Source organism: Vipera berus (assembly GCF_964194415.1).
Source record: "Vipera berus genome assembly, chromosome: 7".
Lineage (NCBI taxonomy): Eukaryota > Metazoa > Chordata > Lepidosauria > Squamata > Viperidae > Vipera > Vipera berus.
The window spans coordinates 14,033,895-14,053,288 of record NC_138209.1 but is presented as its reverse complement, the minus strand read 5'-3'; the positions used below and the strand labels follow the sequence as shown (position 1 = coordinate 14,053,288).

Below are 19,394 nucleotides of genomic sequence, written 5' to 3'. Positions count from 1 at the left end.
ATAATAATTTTAGTTTTTTTAAAAAAATAACCAACATTCCACTAGATTATCAAGCCTCGTGGCATGTTGATGTTAATATCTAAAATCTAAAAAGTGTTGAGCAAGGAAGCCAAAGCAAAGAAAGACCAAGTTCTGGAGCTTTTGGAAGTGGTTTCTGTTTTTGGAAGTTGCTTTATGAAGGAGTAGATTTGGCAGTGCTATATTGCAAAGTGGTGAGAACATGCTGTGGGAGAATCCAAAATAGTATTTCCTTCCAGACCCTCTTAAGTCCTAGTATATCCCACGGGAACGCTCTGCAAGTTCATAAACATTCTTTTGAGTTCTGAAGTGCAGAAATTTCAGCAGTTACAAAAATGGCTCATGTAAAATGCCTTCCCTTTGGCCAAATATAGTTCTCGCAAGTCTTTGCTGTTTAGAAGTGGATATATTCTAGAATTTTGGAAAAGTAGCGAAAGGGCACAGGGGTTGCAAAGTGAACATAAATATCATAACCACCGAACTATCTGCAGTCTGTTTGCTGCCCTTAACGAATGCAAAATTAAGAGCTTAATACACTCTTATGATAGCTTTCTTGCATTTATTTTCTTCCAGTGCGTTTATGGGCCAATTCAAATTACTGTATTAGTTCACCTCTGCAGAGTGCGACCTTCATAACTAATTCAACACCTGCCATGTGCTTACCTTAAGGTCATCAGCAGAATCTCTTTCTTCAATCTAAATCCAGAGATTTGCCCTGAAACAGCTGTCCTCCAGCGTTGAAATACTCATTTAGAAAAGTAATCATCACATCTTTTTTTGTGAGAACAATTGTTCTCTCAAGCATTTTAGAAGTATGACTTTATTTCTCTGAAAAAAAGACTTTTAACTTTTCTCCAAGTAATCTATGGCTCAAATAGAAAAGTTATCTAAGCCTTGCTAGTATCAAAGAAGTCAATGGATATTTTTCCATCTATCATTGGATGGTAAGTGGGCTTCCCTTGGGGGGTCACTGGGGCATAACCTGCAAGATAGTTTGAATTCTTAATGACTTGTTTGTTGTGCTGTTTTTGTTTTATTTTTTAATTGGTACCTTAGTTTGTTTGCTGGATTTTAATGATTATGGTTTCTACAGTATTAAAAGTTTAATTATGTGCAGTAGCTAGAGCAGGGGTCTTCACACTTAGTAATTTTAAGGCTTGTGGATTTCCAATTCCCAGAATTCCTCAGCCAGCTATGGCTGAGGAATTCCGGGAGTTGAAGTCCACAAGTTGCCAAATTTGGAGGCCCCTGAGGTAAAGACTGAGAGTCACTGAGTATTTATAATCAAATGAAAAACAATTGCAGACTAAGCTCCCAATTGTTGTTCCTTTCCGCTATTTTCCAGAACCTGTCCCTGCCTTTTCCTCCTGGCAACGTAATGACGTAGATTCTGATGAAGCTCACCTTTCCCCTCAGGCTGGACGCCTCATTCAGCAGCTTCTGGATGAAGACAGTGACCCAATGCTGTCCCCTCGCTTTTATAACTATGGGCAAAGTCAGCAGTACTTGAATGACACCGAAGTGCCTCCTTCCCCACCCAATTCTCATTCATTCATGAGGTAGGTTGGCTGCAGCATTCAGCACAGTCATTACTCGGGTAGGACTTCTTTGCCTTCCTTACCGAACTGCTCCAGAATTCCAGTCATCCCATTTCTTCCAGATGAGCCCAAACTCCTTCCCTTCATGCTGCTTTCCATTTTTTAGCAGATACTTAGTATGATGGGTTTTTGAACGTACTCAGTCTGCAATTCAGAATTCTCTGTGATTTAGAAGAGAGTCTGTTCTTTTCGGTTTTATTTTTAAAGGTTTCCCATATCCCTTCATATTTTGGTCTAGCTCAGATTGTGGAAGGAAAAAAGAAGGGTGGGTCCACATTTGGGAATGTTTAATTATGTAAATATAACATCCTGCAGGGACGCGGTGGCTCAGTGGGTTAGGACGCTGAGCTTGTCGATTGGTGGGTCGAATCCCGAGTGCCGCGTAGCAGAGTGAGCGCCTGTTACTCGTCCCAGCTTCTGCCAACCTAGCAGTTTGAAAGCACGTAAAAATGCAAGTAGAAAAATAGGGACCACTACGGTGGGAAGGTAACAGCGTTCCGTGCGCCTTTGGCGTCTAGTCATGCCTGCCACATGACCACGGAGACGTCCTTGGACAAGCTCTGGCTCTTTGGCTTTGAAACGGAGATGAGCACCGGCCCCTAGAGTCAGAAACGACTAGCACGCATGTGCGGGGGAACCTTTACCTTTACCTAACATCCTGCAGGGGAGAAAAGAGGAACTACAAAAATTCAAAGCTGGGATTTTGTTAAGAAAATGTTTTGCAGGTGATGGGTTGAAACTATTTCTCCACCAAGATGGAATATTGTATCCCATTTCATGATTGTACCATTTTATTTTGCTAGGCATATAAACTAGGTTTTAAAAGCAAAGAATATCATTGATAATCTTTTAAAAAAATACATTAAATCTATGATCTCAACTGCCATCTCAGTTTTAAGTCATGGAACAAAATGTAATAATATAGTGATACCAAAGGGGGCAAACATCTGGAATCAAACATCCTACTTCTACGCAGCAGTTAACATTTTCTGGGATTTCTTTTTTTTTTTTACAGGATCCCCTTTTCATGTCATTGGATGTATACAAATTAATTGAACATAATGGCATGACTTTCATTCTAGGCGAAGAAGTTCTTCTTTGGGATCTTATGAAGATGACAGTGAAGATTTGACACCGGCACAGTTGACTCGCAGGATTCAAGGACTGAAGAAAAAGATCAGGCGGTATGAAGACAAATTTGAGGAAGAGAGAAAGTATAGAGTAAGCTGACGAAAACTTTTCCTTCGGTCAAACAGCACTTTTCAGATTTTAATTTCTTTCCCAGTTCCCCATAGGTGATTTATCTGAACATCACTAGCAGTTTGGATTGCTAAACCTGCGGCCGGCGTCAACTTCCTTCCGTCCAGTGCGCTCCCACAGAGAGGGCCTCCTCAGGGTGCCTCCGATCAAAGAATGCCGATTGGTGGCCCCCAGGGGGAGAGCGTTCTCTGTGGGCGCACCAGACCTATGGAACCGCTTGCCGGTTGAGCTCCGGACGGCCCCCGACCTCCGCTCCTTCCGGCGCGACTTAAAAACATATCTATTCGAGCAGTTCTGACCTGGTCTGATGGGTTAGGGTTGGGGTTTTAATATGTTTTAACACTGTTTTAAACTGGGCTAAATATTTAATCGTTTTTTTTAATTTTTGTATTCTGCTTTTTTATATTTATTGCCCTGTACACCGCCCTGAGTCCTTCGGGAGAAGGGCAGTATAAAAATATAATTAAATTAAATTAAATTAAATTAAATTAAATTAAATTAAATTAAACAGCATAATCATTAAGCTGATTATCTAGCAGAGGAAACAAACTGACTTATTATTAAGTAGCCATCCTCTTTTAACCCATTGGGGAAAAGCCCACTAAGCTCAATAAATAATTCATATTTATGTATTTGATCAAGCTGTTCATCTCTTCAGATGACTTAGAAAGTGTACGTGCAATAGACACCTGTTCATTTTATTTACAGTATGTTTTAGACAGTGCATAAAGCAATGTACTTTGTTTTTTTTTAAAAAAGTAATATATACCTTTAATATGTACCTCACTCAGAGAACTCAAGAACGTCTTTATATTAATTATTATAAATTTAGTTGTATTAAAGAAACCCTCTGGATGGCCATCTTTTGGGAAATCTGCCCATCTTTGGGGAAATTTTGGAAAGTGCTGGAATAAATGTGCTTATTTACAAGCCTTGATTTCAGTTCCTTCATTGACAAAAATCCTTTGTTCCTATTTGCTTCCCCTTCTGGGACAGCCCTCTCACAGTGACAAAGCAGCCAATCTCGAGGTGCTGAAATGGACAAATGACCTTGCAAAGTTTAGAAAGCAACTAAAAGGTGAGAATTAATCTGGCAACACTTCCTTGTTTAGAGTTGGACTTGCCTGCATTTTCTTTCTGTTGCCTGTCATTAAAAAATACTTTTTTTCCCTTCCTTGCCCAACAAAACTAGAATCAAAACTGAAAATGTCAGAAGAAGATCTGGCTCCTAGGACTCGCCAACGTAGCAATACACTCCCCAAAAGTTTTGGCTCTCAGCTGGAGAAGGAGGAAGAGAAGCAAGAGGTTTCTGATAAATCGTCTAAGCCTTCAGTGGAGGCAACTTTGGAATCCATGCAGAAGAAGCTCCAAGAGAAAAGGGCAGAAGCAAATCGACCTGAGGACATTAAGGTACACTTAAGAAAAAGAGAAAGAAAAAATAATAATTTTTTTAAAAAATCCCGCACAATTATCGAGATCCTGTCTAAAGTGGTGTGTATACAGAAATGATTGAGGTGCTGATTTAAAAAATGCCAATTTAAAATTTTATTAAGGTTGTTTGCGGTATCCGTATGGAATAGCATAAAGTTCTAGTGGGAGAGGGCGAATAAAGGATATCAAAGGATATTTCTTCTAAATCGTACAATTGTTTGCAAAAGGTCCCAGCTAAATGATGCAATGGTGTGTTCCATTTTTTTAATCCCAAAGTATCCCAAAGTAGCAGAAGTTTGCCCAAAACAGAAAGTTCCTGTAGAGTTTTAGACAATATCTGTTCTTGAAACCCATTGATTTGGAACCCTGTGAACCTCTTTCTGTCCCAGAAGATTCATGGCAGAACATTCAGATTCCCTTTCAGGAATGGACTACACTGTTCTGCACTTAATTTGTGATTCAGCCTTTCAGCCTAAAACACTGTCATCTTTAAAAGGTTTCATAGAAATGCTGAATGTAACCTAAATAGATTTCTGCAGGCGTTGTGGAGTAAATGGTTATTTGGAAGGTCTATAATACATACTTGAGAACTACAGTGTCCATGATTGCACTGCTCTCAATTATTTTGTTAAGGGTAGGAAGATGACCTTTGCCAGGTCTCCTAGGGTTTTGTTTCCAGACAATGAAAACGACCTTGGCTGTGCTGCAGATACTGATGGGTTGAAGGCAGCGTCACTGCTGCAGTTACAAATTTCTTTCCAAACTTTAATACAATCTCTTACCTTTTGCGGAACCCACAGGAAGGAAAGAATAGGGCTGGTATATAAGGTCCTGTCACCACTCTATGTCCTCAAGGCTACCATCAGCTATTCTTACCATTCTCGATGAAAGGGAATTAGCATTCTCAGTTGTTCCCAGAAATGTGTCTCAGTCTTGTGAAGGACTGTCACATATGCCTGATTACTTCAAAACAGAACTATTAAATCACTAGCTTAGTTTTCCAGCGGTCTTCTAAAGTAGCTTGACATGTAGTAATTTTAAGTGGAAGTTTGATTGTTTACGGTTCCAGACTACTGCCCGTTTTTATTTTTTTTATTTTTTTGGTGGTGTATGTCTTTTATCCATTTTTATCATAAGCTATCCCGAGTCACGTGTGTGAGATGGACAGTTATATAAATCCAATAAATAAATCTATGATTGATTTTTCGGCTCAGGAGTTGCCCACCAGTCTAAGCTAATGGAAGATGTTTCATGCCACAGAGACCACTGTGCTAAATAACTGAAGATGCAGGATTAGTCTTTCCAAGGGAGTGCTGTCCTTCTGGACAACGTGAACATTGCAGTCTCTAGGCAAAAGAACAGCCAAGTAACATCATCAACTTTTCATCTATTAAGCTTTTTTTATTGACTTTGAACCACGTTGCTTGCCAAATTCAGTACCTGACATTGCAACGTTCTGATGTTTGCCTTTCAGTTTGACAAGTACTGTAGTTACTCAACCTCACCTTCTAGAATCAGCCACCCAACATTAATATTAAGTCTCTCCTGCTCTAATCCATCTTTCAAGAAAGCAGTCGAAATATAATGGGATAGGAAATTGTCAATACATCAAGGAGAATCAATAAGGCAGCATCCTGTAGGCCCAGGTCTCAAGACCTTCCTCATACATTGTTTCTTTCAGAAGAGCTAAAATATTCTTGCAAAAGATTTATCACTTATTTTCACTGACCCACCCAATGAACCCTTTTCTTGACCTTCTTCTTGAAAGTCCTGGTCAGGAAGCCACATTTTTCGAAGAGTTTTGTTCACATCCTTAGACATAACCAAAAAAAAAAAAGAAAAGAAAAGCTACCAATAACACCAGTCCATGCAGAATTCTGTGCATATTGATTAATTAACTGCATTTAATTTATTATTAGCTGCCTCAGTGGAGGAGCAATTCTAGGTGATGTACAGAGATAAGGTAAAGGTAAAGGTTCCCCCGCACATGTGTGCTAGTCGTTTCCGACTCTAGGGGCTGGTGCTCATCTCCGTTTCAAAGCCGAAGAGCCAGCGCTTGTCCGAGGACGTCTCCGTGGTCATGTGGCCAGCATGACTAGACGCCAAAGACGCACGGAACGCTGTTACCTTCCCACCGTAGTGGTCCCTATTTTTCTACTTGCATTTTTACGTGCTTTCGAACTGCTAGGTTGGCAGAAGCTGGGACAAGTAACAGGCGCTCACTCTGCTACGCGGCACTCGGGATTCGACCCGCCAAAGTGCCGACCTTCTGATCGACAAGCTCAGCGTCCTAACCCACTGAGCCACCGCGTAGTCGCTTGATTAGCAAATAAAAAACTCGGGGATGGGAAACAGCAGTACAAGCAACATACTGTATAACCTCTACTTTTTTGTCTGTCCTTCCTGTACCCAGGATATGACCCGGGATGAGATAGCATCAGAGAAAGTGGCCCTTCAGAAATCCCTCCTCTATTATGAAAGCATCCATGGAAGACCGGTAAGTATAGTAAATTTTATATATCAAATGGGCTCAGCATTTGGGTAAATGCAAATGTCCAGTTGTTAAATGTGAGAACGTGTCCCCTGGTCTTTGAACTATCCACAGGAAAGTAGCGAGACAGAAATGATGATGACTGGCTAGGTATGAATCTGTCCAGTAAATATAATCAGTGCAAATTGTTTACATAAAAAAGAGATTCAGGACCGGACCTTGAGCTTGGATGTGAAAGATAACAAGGTTATTTTCCTTTTTCAAGGAATTAACACAAATGAAACGGTTTAGAACTGCAGACCTGAATGATAAACATTCCCATTTAAACTGATAACTATGATGATGATAAATGCAAGAATTTAAAGTACGATTATGTATTGTTGCAGTTGTGTTACTTAAATTCCACATCCGGTACCATGCATATATACATCTTACTTAGCAAATTATAATAGGGGCAAACAGTTACATACCCAAAGAGTAGAAATTGAGTCTGGTGAGATAATGGGAAAGAAAGGGTGCTAAGAGCTAATATAATGCCATTAAGTTTGTGTTATAACCATTTCATTCCTTATCAGTAGCTCCTGTGCCCAGCCCTACCCTTCATAAGGAGATAATAGAAAGTAGATTATCCCTTTTTTTTCACAAGAGATTCCATAGAAAACAGAGTCTGTGCTGTAAAAATGTGAATGATTACTAGCGGTAAATAGTTCTCTTTGCTGAAATCGGGCAACTTCCAAGACTTTTGCAACCCAAACCCAGATATGGGTATGAGCCGTGGTGGCGCAGTGTTTAGAATGCAGTACTGCAGGCTAATTCTGCTGACTGCCGACTGCCTGCAGTTCAGCCTTTCATCCTTCCGAGGTCGGTAAAATGAGGAGCCAGATTGTTGGGGGCAAGATGCTGACTCTGTAAACCACTTAGAGAGGGGTGTGAAGCAATGTGAAGTGGCATACAAGTGATATTGCTATTGCTTTAGCCAAACCTACCTACCACCAGCGCCAACATCCAGGCAATTTTCTTCCTTTTCAGGTAACAAAACATGAACGGCAAACTATGAAGCCCCTCTATGATAGATACCGCTTGATCAAGCAGATCCTCTCCAGGGCAAACTGTATTCCCATTATCGTGAGTGTAAAGCAAACGTTTTGATTATTGCACTTGAATGTTCTTAGCAAGCAAGGAAAAGAGACCACCTTGTTGCTCACAGTCCACATCTCCTCTGTAGTCACATCCAGATAATTACATGTATACTTGCACAATATTGAAAGAAGTAACAGGTGCCTTAGCAGCTACTTAGGTCAGCGCTGTCGGCAGCATTTCCCAATAAGGAGTCTGTTCTAATGAACTGATTGGACAAGATGTGGTTTCTTCTGGGTTGTCACTTTTGTATCGTGGCAAACCAGGTTTCTTCTACGTGTGAACCATGAACCGTCAACAAGACGTCTGTTCTGCATTGGCCATGCATTCTGGCAGAGCCATTCATTTTTGCAAGGTCTTAAGGAACAAAAGCTCCTAATTGGAATTTGGTTAATTTTATAATGGATAATTTTAGTTAGAATATGATTATTATATTTATGACCCTGTATTCAGCTCTGGGAAGTGGGGGGCGGGGGGTTGGGGGCGGGTGGGTTTTGGGGATATGTTTTGTAAAAAAAAAATTGTAAAACTCTTTAATAAAAAGCTCCTAACTGGGAAAAAGTTTAAAGCTCTGTTTCACTATGTTGCATGATCTTGGACAGAAATCCACAGCACTTCGAGCTGGGCACATGTTTGGAATTGTAAGAACATAAAATATTGGCAGGAAGGATATCAATAAGCCATTAGACGTAGAGCAAACTAGTAAGGTTTTTTTCCCCACCATTAATACTTGACTATTTTTTGGTTTGGGTTTTTTTTGGTTTGGTTTTTTTTTCACCTGGGCAGGAGGATATACTTCCAAATAAAGCTGTTTTTCCTTAGAATATCTCCAAGAACTACAGCATATGCTGAAAGAAGGGCCTTGGTTTTGCCACCCATTCGCTTTCAATTTATTTTTGTTTTCATTAGAGCCAGGAAGTCTGATAAGCACCAATCAAATCTAGGATGAATTTCTCAGAACAGAATCATAGAATTAGAATTAGACATTAAGGTCCCCCTGAGCACAGGCTCTGTCCAGTGCAAGAAGCCAAACGGAAGGATTCCAGAGAATGGACTGTTGCGCTTCCACAATAAAATGGAGCTCACTATTTATCTGGGTAATCAGTTCTACTGTCAGACTACTTTTACTTCAGAAGTCTTTTTAAACCTTCAACCAGACTCCTTTCCTGTCATTGAAATCCCATTGTTTGGGATCCTTCCCTCTGGAATGAGAACACCTGCCTGTATAATATCCTTTCAGGTATCGGAAGACGTGATATCCTCCTTCAGTCCTGTTCTCAAGGCTAAAGAAGGCAGCTGCTTCAATTTCTTTTCATATGTCTTTGTTTGTAGTATTCCTAACATTTCTGTTACCTTTCTCTGAACCAGTTTCAATTTCTTGGAGCCTTGAAAGTCAGCTTCTCAGAATTAGTAGCAGAACTCGGGTTTTAGCAAAGCAAAATAGAAAAGAACGATTGCTTCCAGTCGTTCGGAAATTATATATCGTTGGATGTACCTCAGAATTGCATTTTTCCTTTTTTTTTTGCTGCCACATCACCCAACTAACTCCTATGCAGTTTACAATCCCACTTTAACCATTTGGACTTTCCTTTTGCTTAAAATCCCCACCTTGGTCCATTGGAAAGAAGTCCTATCTTATCAAAGAGGTCCCTGAGAATCTTTGAAACTCCTTAGTTGTTGTTAGCTGCAAAGTCCAACCCATCGCAACCCCATGGACAACGTTCCTCCAGGCCTTCCTGTCCTCTACCATCTTCTGGAGTCCATTTAGGCTCACGCCTACTGCTTCAGTGACTCCATCCAGCCACCTCATTCTCCGTCGTCCCCTTCTTCTCTTGCCTTCAACCTTTCCCAGCATCAGGCTCTTCTCCAGTGAGTCCTTCCTTCTCATTAGGTGGCCAAAGTATTTGAGTTTTAGCTTCAGGATCTGGCCTTCTAAAGAGCAGTCAGGGTTGGTCTCCTCTAGGACTGACCGGTTTGATCGCCTTGCAGTCCAAGGGACTCGCAGGAGTCTTCTCCAGCACCATAGTTCAAAGGCCTACCACCATCCAAATCTCAGGCTTGTTTACTTCTCTGTGTCATTTTTGCCATGAGGTTGTTGTATATTAATGGTCTCCAAAATTTCTGGCTTGGCAGACTGGCAGAGGCGGCAAGGGAGGGAAAGGGGATGGGTTTGTGCACACATATCTCTTTCACAAGTGCAGCTTCACATGCACGCACACTTGCCCACCACTTCCACAGCCTGGTTCTAAGCAAACTGTGGCCCTCCATCGGGCCACAGACCAGGGATGTTGGGGACCCCTGTTGTATACTGTAAGAAAGGCTTTCTATAGTATAATATCTGAAAAGCATGATGGAGAAACATTTTCTGTTCTGCATTGAATGGCCTAGAATATAAATATTCTTCCTTATTGGCTTAGATTGGAATAGCAATACCGTAACTTACCATGTTGATGTGGGAATGAATGTGCTGTAGGTTGTGGGGAGAAAATAAGGTGGACAAGAAAGGGGTTGTAACAAAATCTGTTTGAATATCTATTTGCAGGGTTCTCCTTCTAGCAAGCGGAGAAGTCCTTTGCTACAGCCAATAATTGAAGGAGAAACTGCTTCCTTCTTCAAAGAGATAAAGGTGAATAAAAAGTGGGATTTTTTGTTCCCCTCCCACATTAATTCATTTGCTCAACTTACATCAATTCTCCTACTCCACTGTGGGTGATGATGATGCTGTTCCTTCATCTCCATGTTTCCAGGAAGCAAAATCAGTAGAAGAGAATATTCGCAACTCACGGTTGAACTGTGGGGTCCTTGGTGCTCTCTGAGCTTGGTTGTTTTCATGTAGACATATCATTACCACACTAGGTAACCAAGGACATCGTAACAAAATCTATAGCTGTTTTTCACAGTTTGCCCGCCTTCTACTGACTGCTTTTACAGTGTACTTCAGTTGTAACAGTTTTCTATCTTAATTTAATACAGTCTGCTTTAGAAAATTGTTTAATTTAGTGATATACTGCAATTTCACAGTTGCCCTAGAGTCTAGACTTTTAAGCTGTGTAATTAGTGCAAGACCCAAGTTTGTCTAAAAGAGTATTCTGGGAATCTTTTTTTTTTAAATCTTCATGCTTTTTGTTTGTTGATTCACTACCAGTGTAAGAAATAACCTCTTTTCAGTTCTGTCTAACCACATTTGCCCACCACAAAAGGACATATCTGGCAATAAGATGGCATAAATGGTTGTGTTGTCCTCTCCCTTGCCCAACACGGATGTCCTCCAAATCTGGATCCTTCAGAATTTTCCACAGTGGACATGCTGGGTGTAGAAGAATTAAAATCTATCCAACAGTGTCTAAATTGGGAAGACTGGAATAGGCAATGCCAGTCTAGATGAATAAATCCCAGTTCACTAAAACACTTCCTGTGTTCCAGGTCTCTGTTTAGGGATGGAAACATCTGCCTTCTTTTAAGCATTGTTCAGTTCCTGGAAATGGATTATTTGACAATTAAATGTGGCCACAATATAAATACTAGGTTCAGATAACCCAAACTGAAGGTATATTCTTGGTGCTGTCTAAGTACTGTGGCCTTTTCACTTGCTGGATTCCAGCTGGCAAAAGAAAATAAAACATTTCTACATCCTTTTAGAATTGGAAAAAAGCCTGGGCAATGTTAGTGCGTTGTTATTGTTGTCACAAAGTCGTGCCCGACTCTCCATGACCCTATGCCCCACAGCACACCAGCCCCCCCCCTGTCCTCCACTATCTCCTGAAGTTCACCCAAACCCATGCCCACTGCCCTCTGTGTTGGCCTACAAGGTTTTTTTTGCAGATCTTAGCAATGTTAGTTGTATATTTACATATGACAGTTTTCTTCTTGCTTCAGACAATCCCAGCTATTTAGAAAGCATGCTAAGGAAGCATTCACAAGGTAGCAACCCAGAGACTATCCTTTCCCGTGCTGTGTTTGAAAGTATTTGGTCTCTCCGTTTTTAAAAATATTTTCAATTTTGATAATGTACGCCTATCAGAGAATAATAACCATTGAAATCAAAATCTCTCCACAGGAGGAAGAGGATGGCTGTGAGGATGACAGCGGTGTGAAACCAGATGTCACAGTCACGATAAAATCTGACTTTGGCGTACGAAGTTTTTTGGAGCAACTAGATGATGATGCTGACGGCTTCATTTCTCCAGTGGATGATAGGATCCCTTCAAGAAGCAGTCAGGACATGAGATTGTCAAATCTTCATGCTGCTTCTACGTATGTCAGTTTTTTTACTAATCAACTTCATGTTCTGGGCATAGATATTTTTTTTTTTTTAGTTTGGCTAAGATGTTACTAAACTTTCACAGTGACATGCGTTGAAATTCTTGCCATTTATGGATCACTCGGCCAAATCTTCCATTTCAGTTTTACCTTGAGAGGGAGTAGACAATGGCCTTGTGGAAGTCCCCACTCTCACATCTCATGCAGGGGGCAGAAATACAAGCTCTGAAATACAATTTGCATGCATTGGACAAGTGGCCATTGCTTTATAACTGCACTAGTCAGCCTGTTTCTGTTCAAAATTGACTCTTATTAGTGTGTCACAGCAAAAAAAATGGAATGCCTGACATTTTTCCCTGAAAACTTAGCAAAACAGGGGAAAAGTTGCAACAATGGAATGGAATGGAATTGCAAGTCAACTGAATTTTAGTCTTAATTTTTTTTTTGCTTTTAGTCAACTATGATTAACTGTGTGTAACTCAACAGGCACTTGTTAAGTTGGCTAATTATGAATGGAATTGTGGAGTTAACTGAACTATGACGTTGAGATTTGTGCTGATGAAGTCTCAAATTTCATAGGCTTCAATATGACAGTTTAATAATATGATACAATTTAACAGACTTAAAGTATAAAGCACTTTGCTACATTCTCACCCTGGAGCAGGGGTCGGCAACCTCGGCTCTTTTATGACTCGTGGACTTCAACTCCCAGAATTCCTGAGCCAGCATAGCTGGCTCAGGAATTCTGGGAGTTGAAGTCCACGAGTCATAAAAGAGCCGAGGTTGCCAACTCCTGCCCTGGAGGATTAGAAATTTTATTTCTTAAAGAGTAAGCCACACATTTTTCCTTTTTTCTGACGAATACAATACTTGGGAGAAATGTTCCACCTTGTTTTCATACTGGTTGGGCTTTTGTCTCTTTTTTAATTTCGGGCTGCCTGTTTCTCTTTTCATTTTGTAGGCGTGAACTTGTGGAGCAGCTTCAAGAAGTCAGGGAAGATAAAAAGAGGATCAGGAAAAAACTGAGAGATTTTGAAGACAATTTTTTCCGACAAAATGGAAGGTAACTTGCCACCCTCTTTTTTTTTACCCCAACCCTGGACTAATTCATGTTGCACGTTATGTTATTTTTTAACTTCTTGCAAAGGCTCTGCTTACTAATCTTTGGTTTTTCCTCTCTGCCATATTTCTAAGCTTCTAAAGTAAAGAACCTTTGGATTCTCGTTGGCTAACCAAAGGCCTCTGGAATGGTCAAAAACAAGAGAGAGAAAAGGACATTATTCCCTTGCCACGTTTTACCCTGAAGGAGGCACTTAAAGCTGTACTGCCCCCAAACAAGAGATGGCATTGAGTATTAATTGCCTTTGGTAGAGCTGTCCTCCATAAATTGTTCAATCCCTTTTTAAAGCTATCCAACCAAGCTCTATCTTGGGCTAATTTATTATTATTTATTTATTAATTTTATTTGTATACCGCCCTTCTCCCGAAGGACTCAGGGCGGTGAACAGGGCAATACATATTAAAAAACAAGATACAAAAATTAAAAAAGATTAAACAAAATGCCCACGAATAAGTTAAAACACATTAAAAAGTAGGTTAAAACACATTAATAAAACCCAACCCCATCCCATCAGGCCAGGCCAGCTTGTTCGAAAAGGTAAGTTTTGAGATCGCGCCGGAAGGAGCGGATGTCAGGCGCCATCCGGAGCTCGACCGGAAGATGGTTCCATAAATCCGGCGCGCCCACAGAGAACGCCCTCCCCCTGGGGGCCACCAGTCGGCATTCTTTGACCGGTGGCACCCTGAGGAGGCCCTCTCTGTGGGAGCGTACTGGGCGGAGGGAAGTTGACGCCGGCCGCAGGTGCTCCCCAAGGTATTCCGGACCCATGCCATGTAGGGCTTTGTAGGTCATTACCAACACCTTGAATCTCACCCGGAAGACAACTATGAATTCCACCAGTCTTAATATCAGAAGATTATAATAATGTATGGAACAGGCTTAAAATATAAAGCACTTCACTTAGAATATGTGCATCTCAAAATTTGCAGTATGGGGAACTAGAGATTTTGTTTGTTAAAGAGCCAGCAATGCTCTTTGCACTAGCTGGCAAACCAACAAATGTTTGGGGAAAATGTGTCTTGTCCACCTTGTTTTCCTGCTCTGCTTGTTGCTAGTTTTTATAGGGATTGTCATAACTGTCTTTCTATGAATGCAATAGGGGATATTAATATCCAAAAGATCTACAGATAGTCCTTGGCCTACGACCACACTTGAGGCCATTTCTATTACTCATTTAGCAATTTAATTCAATGAGTTTTGCCCCATTTTACAATCTTTCTCGCCACACTTGTTAAATGAATCCCTGCAGAGGTTAAATTAGTAACATGACTGTTAAGCAAATCTGGCCTCTCCATTGATTTTGCTTGTCAGAAGGTCACAAAAGATGATCATGTGACCCCGTGACACTGCAACCATCATACATTTGAACCAGTTACCAAGCATCCGCACTTGGATCATGTGACCGCGGGGAAGTTGCAGTGGTCATAAGTGTGAAAAACGGTTGTCACTGTTTTCAGTGTCATTGCAAATTTGAACGGTCACTAAACAAATGGTTGTAAGTCAAGGACTACCTGTACTTCCTTTCACTAAAAGACTGGACCCATACTTGAATTTTCCTTTTTTAAAAAATTCCCTAAAGCATTTTCCCACCTGCCCAACCAGGACATGCTAAGTTTACTCTTCAATTTTTCTCTCATTCCAAAAGTTGTACAATATGCCTTCAAGAATATAATCCTATACAGGAAGCTGATATATTTCACCTGGTTGTGCTTTTTAGAAATGTCCAGAAAGAAGACCGTGTTCCCATGGTTGAAGAATATAATGAATACAAGCAGGTTAAGGCCAAACTGAGGCTGCTGGAGGTCCTCATCAGCAAAAGAGATTTAAGCTCCAAGATCATGTAATAAAGCTACGCTGGATTTGCCAGTAATGTTAAGGTGATGATGCAGCCAAAAACACAAAGAACTCAGCAACAGCCTCATACCACAAAGGGCTTTTGTGGCTCTCCCTGACTGCGGCTGGCAGAAGATGATGGGGTATGAAGGAGGGAGGATCCTGCATCTTTCTTCAGACTTGTGACCTGTCCTGCCATCTGGGCTGGCAAGACCGGGAGGGTGTTGACCGACTAAAAAGACTCTGCTCCACATGGTTCCTTTTGCTTCCATCAGCTGGTGACCTGCGTTTGCTTGGACTAAAAAAAAAAAGACCTCCGTTTTTACCTTCTTTGGAGCATCAGTGTAAAAAAGGTGATCTAGTTTGAGTTCTCACGAATCTCCAAATAATTGCCTGTAATTTTCAGACCAATAAAACAATCCGGTCTGTTCTAATAGGATCTATGTTCTGAGACAATTCTGAGAGGGGAGCTAGGTCCCTCTTGTTATCTCATATTTGAGTGCAGGTTTTTCGTTGTTAACTGTCGGTACGTACTTCTTCTAACATGCTCCAGCTGAAAGTTGAATTGCCAATTGGTGGAGAACTGTTAAGTGTGATGACTGCCTTGGCTTTCAACGTGGCTCCTTTTAGAAAAGAAAAGAAAAGAAAATACACTTTCTTACTAATGAACTTTTCTGAAATGCTATTTACACAACTCCTACATCTGTTTGAGCTGGAAGAAAGAAAAAAATTGTGGAAGTGGACCTTGTAGAAATTGGGCTTAGTTAATGGGACTGTCCTCAAAAGTAGGAAGATAAGGAGTACAATGATCTTGGTAGCCAAGGTATTCCGATATAAGTGTGGGTTTCAGGCAATGTCTGGAAAGGGTTTATCATACTTTGTCCTTGATGTGAAGATCGGGAATAATTGGACAAGCATCTTTGAAAGGCAGAAGATTATCACTTGAGTTTTCTTCTGCGGTAATGGTGTTTCTATGATCCGCTCTTGACTTGTGTCAGACTGTAACGGAATCCAATTTATTGGTGCCCTGCAATATTTCTGAGAATTTTCTCCTTCATATTACTGTGGCAAATGTGCTGAGACTTTTCAGCAAATCAATTTAATGCAAAAAGTTTCCCTATGATTAGAAAGCATCAAAATGTCTGGACTGTGGACTTTAGAATTAATGACAGTGACAGTTTTGTCTCATACCCTTATAATTTTTGTACCCCAGATAGCTGAATTTCTATTCATATTCAGTTGAAGCTCTGTATGGCTTTGACGTTGCTGTATATTTTCAAATCTCTTGAGCAAAATGGTAGGGAGTAGAACAATGCACTTTAGAAAGAAACATATATTTTTTTAGAAAATGAAAAAAAACAGAATTTTTTAAAAATAACCAAATATGTACCTAAATAAAGGAAAAAAAACATTTCATCTACCTGACTTTTCTGTTACGCCATTTTTAAAGGAAAAATATGTCTTAAAAACCTTAAGATTTGCCTAGACAAGTAGGGAGCTAATTGGAAACTCTATTTATTGTAATAGATGCATACTTTATGAAGCACCAGCATTAGGAATTTTTTAATATCTGTGTTTGATACCATGAATAATAGCAGCATTTAGCATAAATGATTTCCACCCTGAAAATCAACTGAGTTAAAAAATATAATTGTCAAATCCAAAACTATTAATTTAATGCTCAACCAAACAACCAAAACAAGTGAAATGTTTGGGTCCAAATGAATGCAATACACCTAAAGATTCAAAAATCTAATTCTGTAGGCTTAAAGTAGCTTTAGCCTTTTCTTTTTCTCAACAATTAGCCCGTTGTAGCACATAATAAGCTACTTGTGAAAGCAAATACACTGTCAAATGAAGAATAAAAGGAAACTCTTTGTAGTCTAATAATAAGTCCTTTAGCATAACTCTATATAAAAAACTCCCTTTGTATAACCCTGTAATCACTTAATTGAGGGCAACTGGATGGAGCTGAGCATTTACCGGCTGGATGCCCTTCCTGACACCATGCAGAGTTCACAGCAGATATTTTTGCTTTGAGCCCCAGGGAAAAAACATCTGCCGCTATCTGGGATTGAACTCTCAACTTTCCAAGTGGGAGCCCCCCCCCCCGCCACGCTGCTAAGCATAACACTATATATTAACCCCAAATATTTTATGAATTCACTGAGATGTGCTATCAGCTATTAGAAAATTTAACAGTAGTTATTTTCATATTTCATTATTTTTAACCTGATCTTTCCTTACCTAAATTACTGTTTGTGTGAAAAGAAAGATGAAAATTGGGGGGGGGGAAATATTTCCAGAGTCTAGATTAAGATTTCAGTTAGAAACTATCAAGTGATAACAGTATAAATGAAAACAGTGTTGAGGTGTCTGTTCCTTCTCTTTTGAATAACTACGCATCTCAAGATGCTAAGCGATATGCAACTGTCCCTTTTTAAAACAAAGATTCATAATGAATGAAACACTTGCAGATAGAAATTATTCCCAGAATTCAAAGGAAATAACTTGTAATTTTGCTGATGTGCTTACTCTTGAGTGAACAATTAAGTCACATTTTTTTCACATAAAAATAAACATGGAGCAACCAGCATGTCTTCTAATCATTGTTAAGCTTTGAGGTTTAATTTGTTTATGACGTGCCTGTGTCCAGATTTGATTGGCCTGTAATTAAAAGCCCACGTGGCAAAGTCTATCTGAATAAGGTTGCCGCTGGACTTTCTGATAAGTTGGCAAGAGGCAATCTATCATTTTACCACCAGACTTATAAATCCATTTGCCATTTATATGCATGCAATGAGTAAATCCATAGCAAGAATTTCAGGCATGTCTTGAGCTTCTCGTACTACTTTCCTCTTGCCACTGGGTGAAAGGAGTGGGCAAAATGCAGGCATTCTACAAGTAGTTCTCGACCTACAGCCATTCAGAGTTACAACATCACTGAAAAAAGTGACTTATGACCATTCTTCACACTTAAGACCCACCATTCTTCGCCCTTGCAACCCTTGCAGCATCCCCACGGTCACGTGATCAAAATTTGGATGTTTGGCAACTGGCTCGTATGCATGACGGTTGCAGCGTCCCAGAGTTGCGTGACCATCTTTTGCAACCTTCTGACAAGCAAAAGTCAATGGGGAAGCCAGATTCACTTTACAACTGACGAGTGGCAAGAAAGGTCGTAAAATGGGGCCAAATTCACTAAACAACAGTCTCCCTTCGCAATAGAAATGTCGGGCTCAATTGCCGTAAGTCGAGGACTACTTAGCTGAGAATGGGGATCTTGTAAAGAGCCTTTGGATGGGAAAAGGACCTCATGATTCCATTAGTTAACTCTCTGGTGATGAAGGCTGGCGTTGGGATCTGAACCCAATTTCTCTCCACCCGTTATAAAGCAAGTAAAATTATTACCAGTATGTCAACAGGAATGAATAAGCCAGGGGTCTTCAAACTTGGCAATTTTAAGACTTGTGGACTTCAACTGCCAGAATTCTGGGAGTTGAAATCCACAAGTCTTAAAGTCGCCAAGTTTGGAGCCCCCTAGAATAAGCCTATCACACAGGTCTGCAACCCGCGGCTCCGGAGCCACATGCGGCTCTTTCAGCCATCTCCTGCGGCTCCCAGTCCTCTGCCATGTCCCAAAAAAAGTGGGACTAAAAAAGTTCAACCAATCAATTCAAACATGCAGGGTAGGTGCATATCTCGGCTTGGCTCCACTCTTCAGTCAAACCCTGTTCTGCGCATGCGTGCATGTACGCACATGCGCTCACATTTTTTGCGGCTCCCAGTTTTTCCTTTTGTGAGGGAACCAATTCCGAGTGGCTCTTTCACTGTTTCAGGTTGCTGACCCCTGTGACCTATCCTATCCTATGTAGGAAGGTGTGTACAGTATTCTTTAGAAGCCTAAGGGTAACTTTCTCAGCAATTTCATGTTTATATCTGTAGTGCAGACATGTAAAAAGCTCTCAAGGCTGACTTTTTATCCAATTCCTTTGCGGCTTGCTGTGTTGAGATTTCTGATTCATTTGTGTGGCTAAAGAAAGGTGTTGGTGACTGCACGTTCAGCCAAGCAACAGATGCTAAGAAATGACTGTACAGGTAGTCCTTAACTTACAGCAGTTCATTTAGTGACCATTCGAAGTGACAACGGCACTAAAAAAAAAAAGTAACCGTTTTTCACACTTGCGACCGTTCCAATATTCCCTCGGTCACGTGGTCAAAATTCAACCACTTGGCCATTGACTCG

General features: G+C 40.5%; 1 protein-coding gene across 2 annotated transcripts in view; it reads left to right on the top strand.

Moving 5' to 3' along the window:
• The window catches only part of FAM13A (family with sequence similarity 13 member A), a gene marked incomplete at its 5' end in the record, with an annotated part of 152,956 nt that extends 134,364 nt beyond the window's left edge, over window positions 1-18,592 (top strand). For both annotated transcript variants that reach the window (XM_081332705.1, XM_081332704.1), the window contains 10 exons: window positions 1,364-1,577; window positions 2,699-2,837; window positions 3,873-3,954; window positions 4,069-4,286; window positions 6,721-6,804; window positions 7,828-7,923; window positions 10,478-10,561; window positions 11,993-12,189; window positions 13,157-13,258; window positions 15,033-18,592. In XM_081332705.1, the coding sequence (XP_081188831.1) occupies window positions 1,364-1,577; window positions 2,699-2,837; window positions 3,873-3,954; window positions 4,069-4,286; window positions 6,721-6,804; window positions 7,828-7,923; window positions 10,478-10,561; window positions 11,993-12,189; window positions 13,157-13,258; window positions 15,033-15,159 (1,343 nt within the window). In that variant the 3' untranslated portion in view covers window positions 15,160-18,592. The remainder of the gene's footprint in view (window positions 1-1,363; window positions 1,578-2,698; window positions 2,838-3,872; window positions 3,955-4,068; window positions 4,287-6,720; window positions 6,805-7,827; window positions 7,924-10,477; window positions 10,562-11,992; window positions 12,190-13,156; window positions 13,259-15,032) is intronic.
• Window positions 18,593-19,394: the final 802 nt, after the last annotated feature.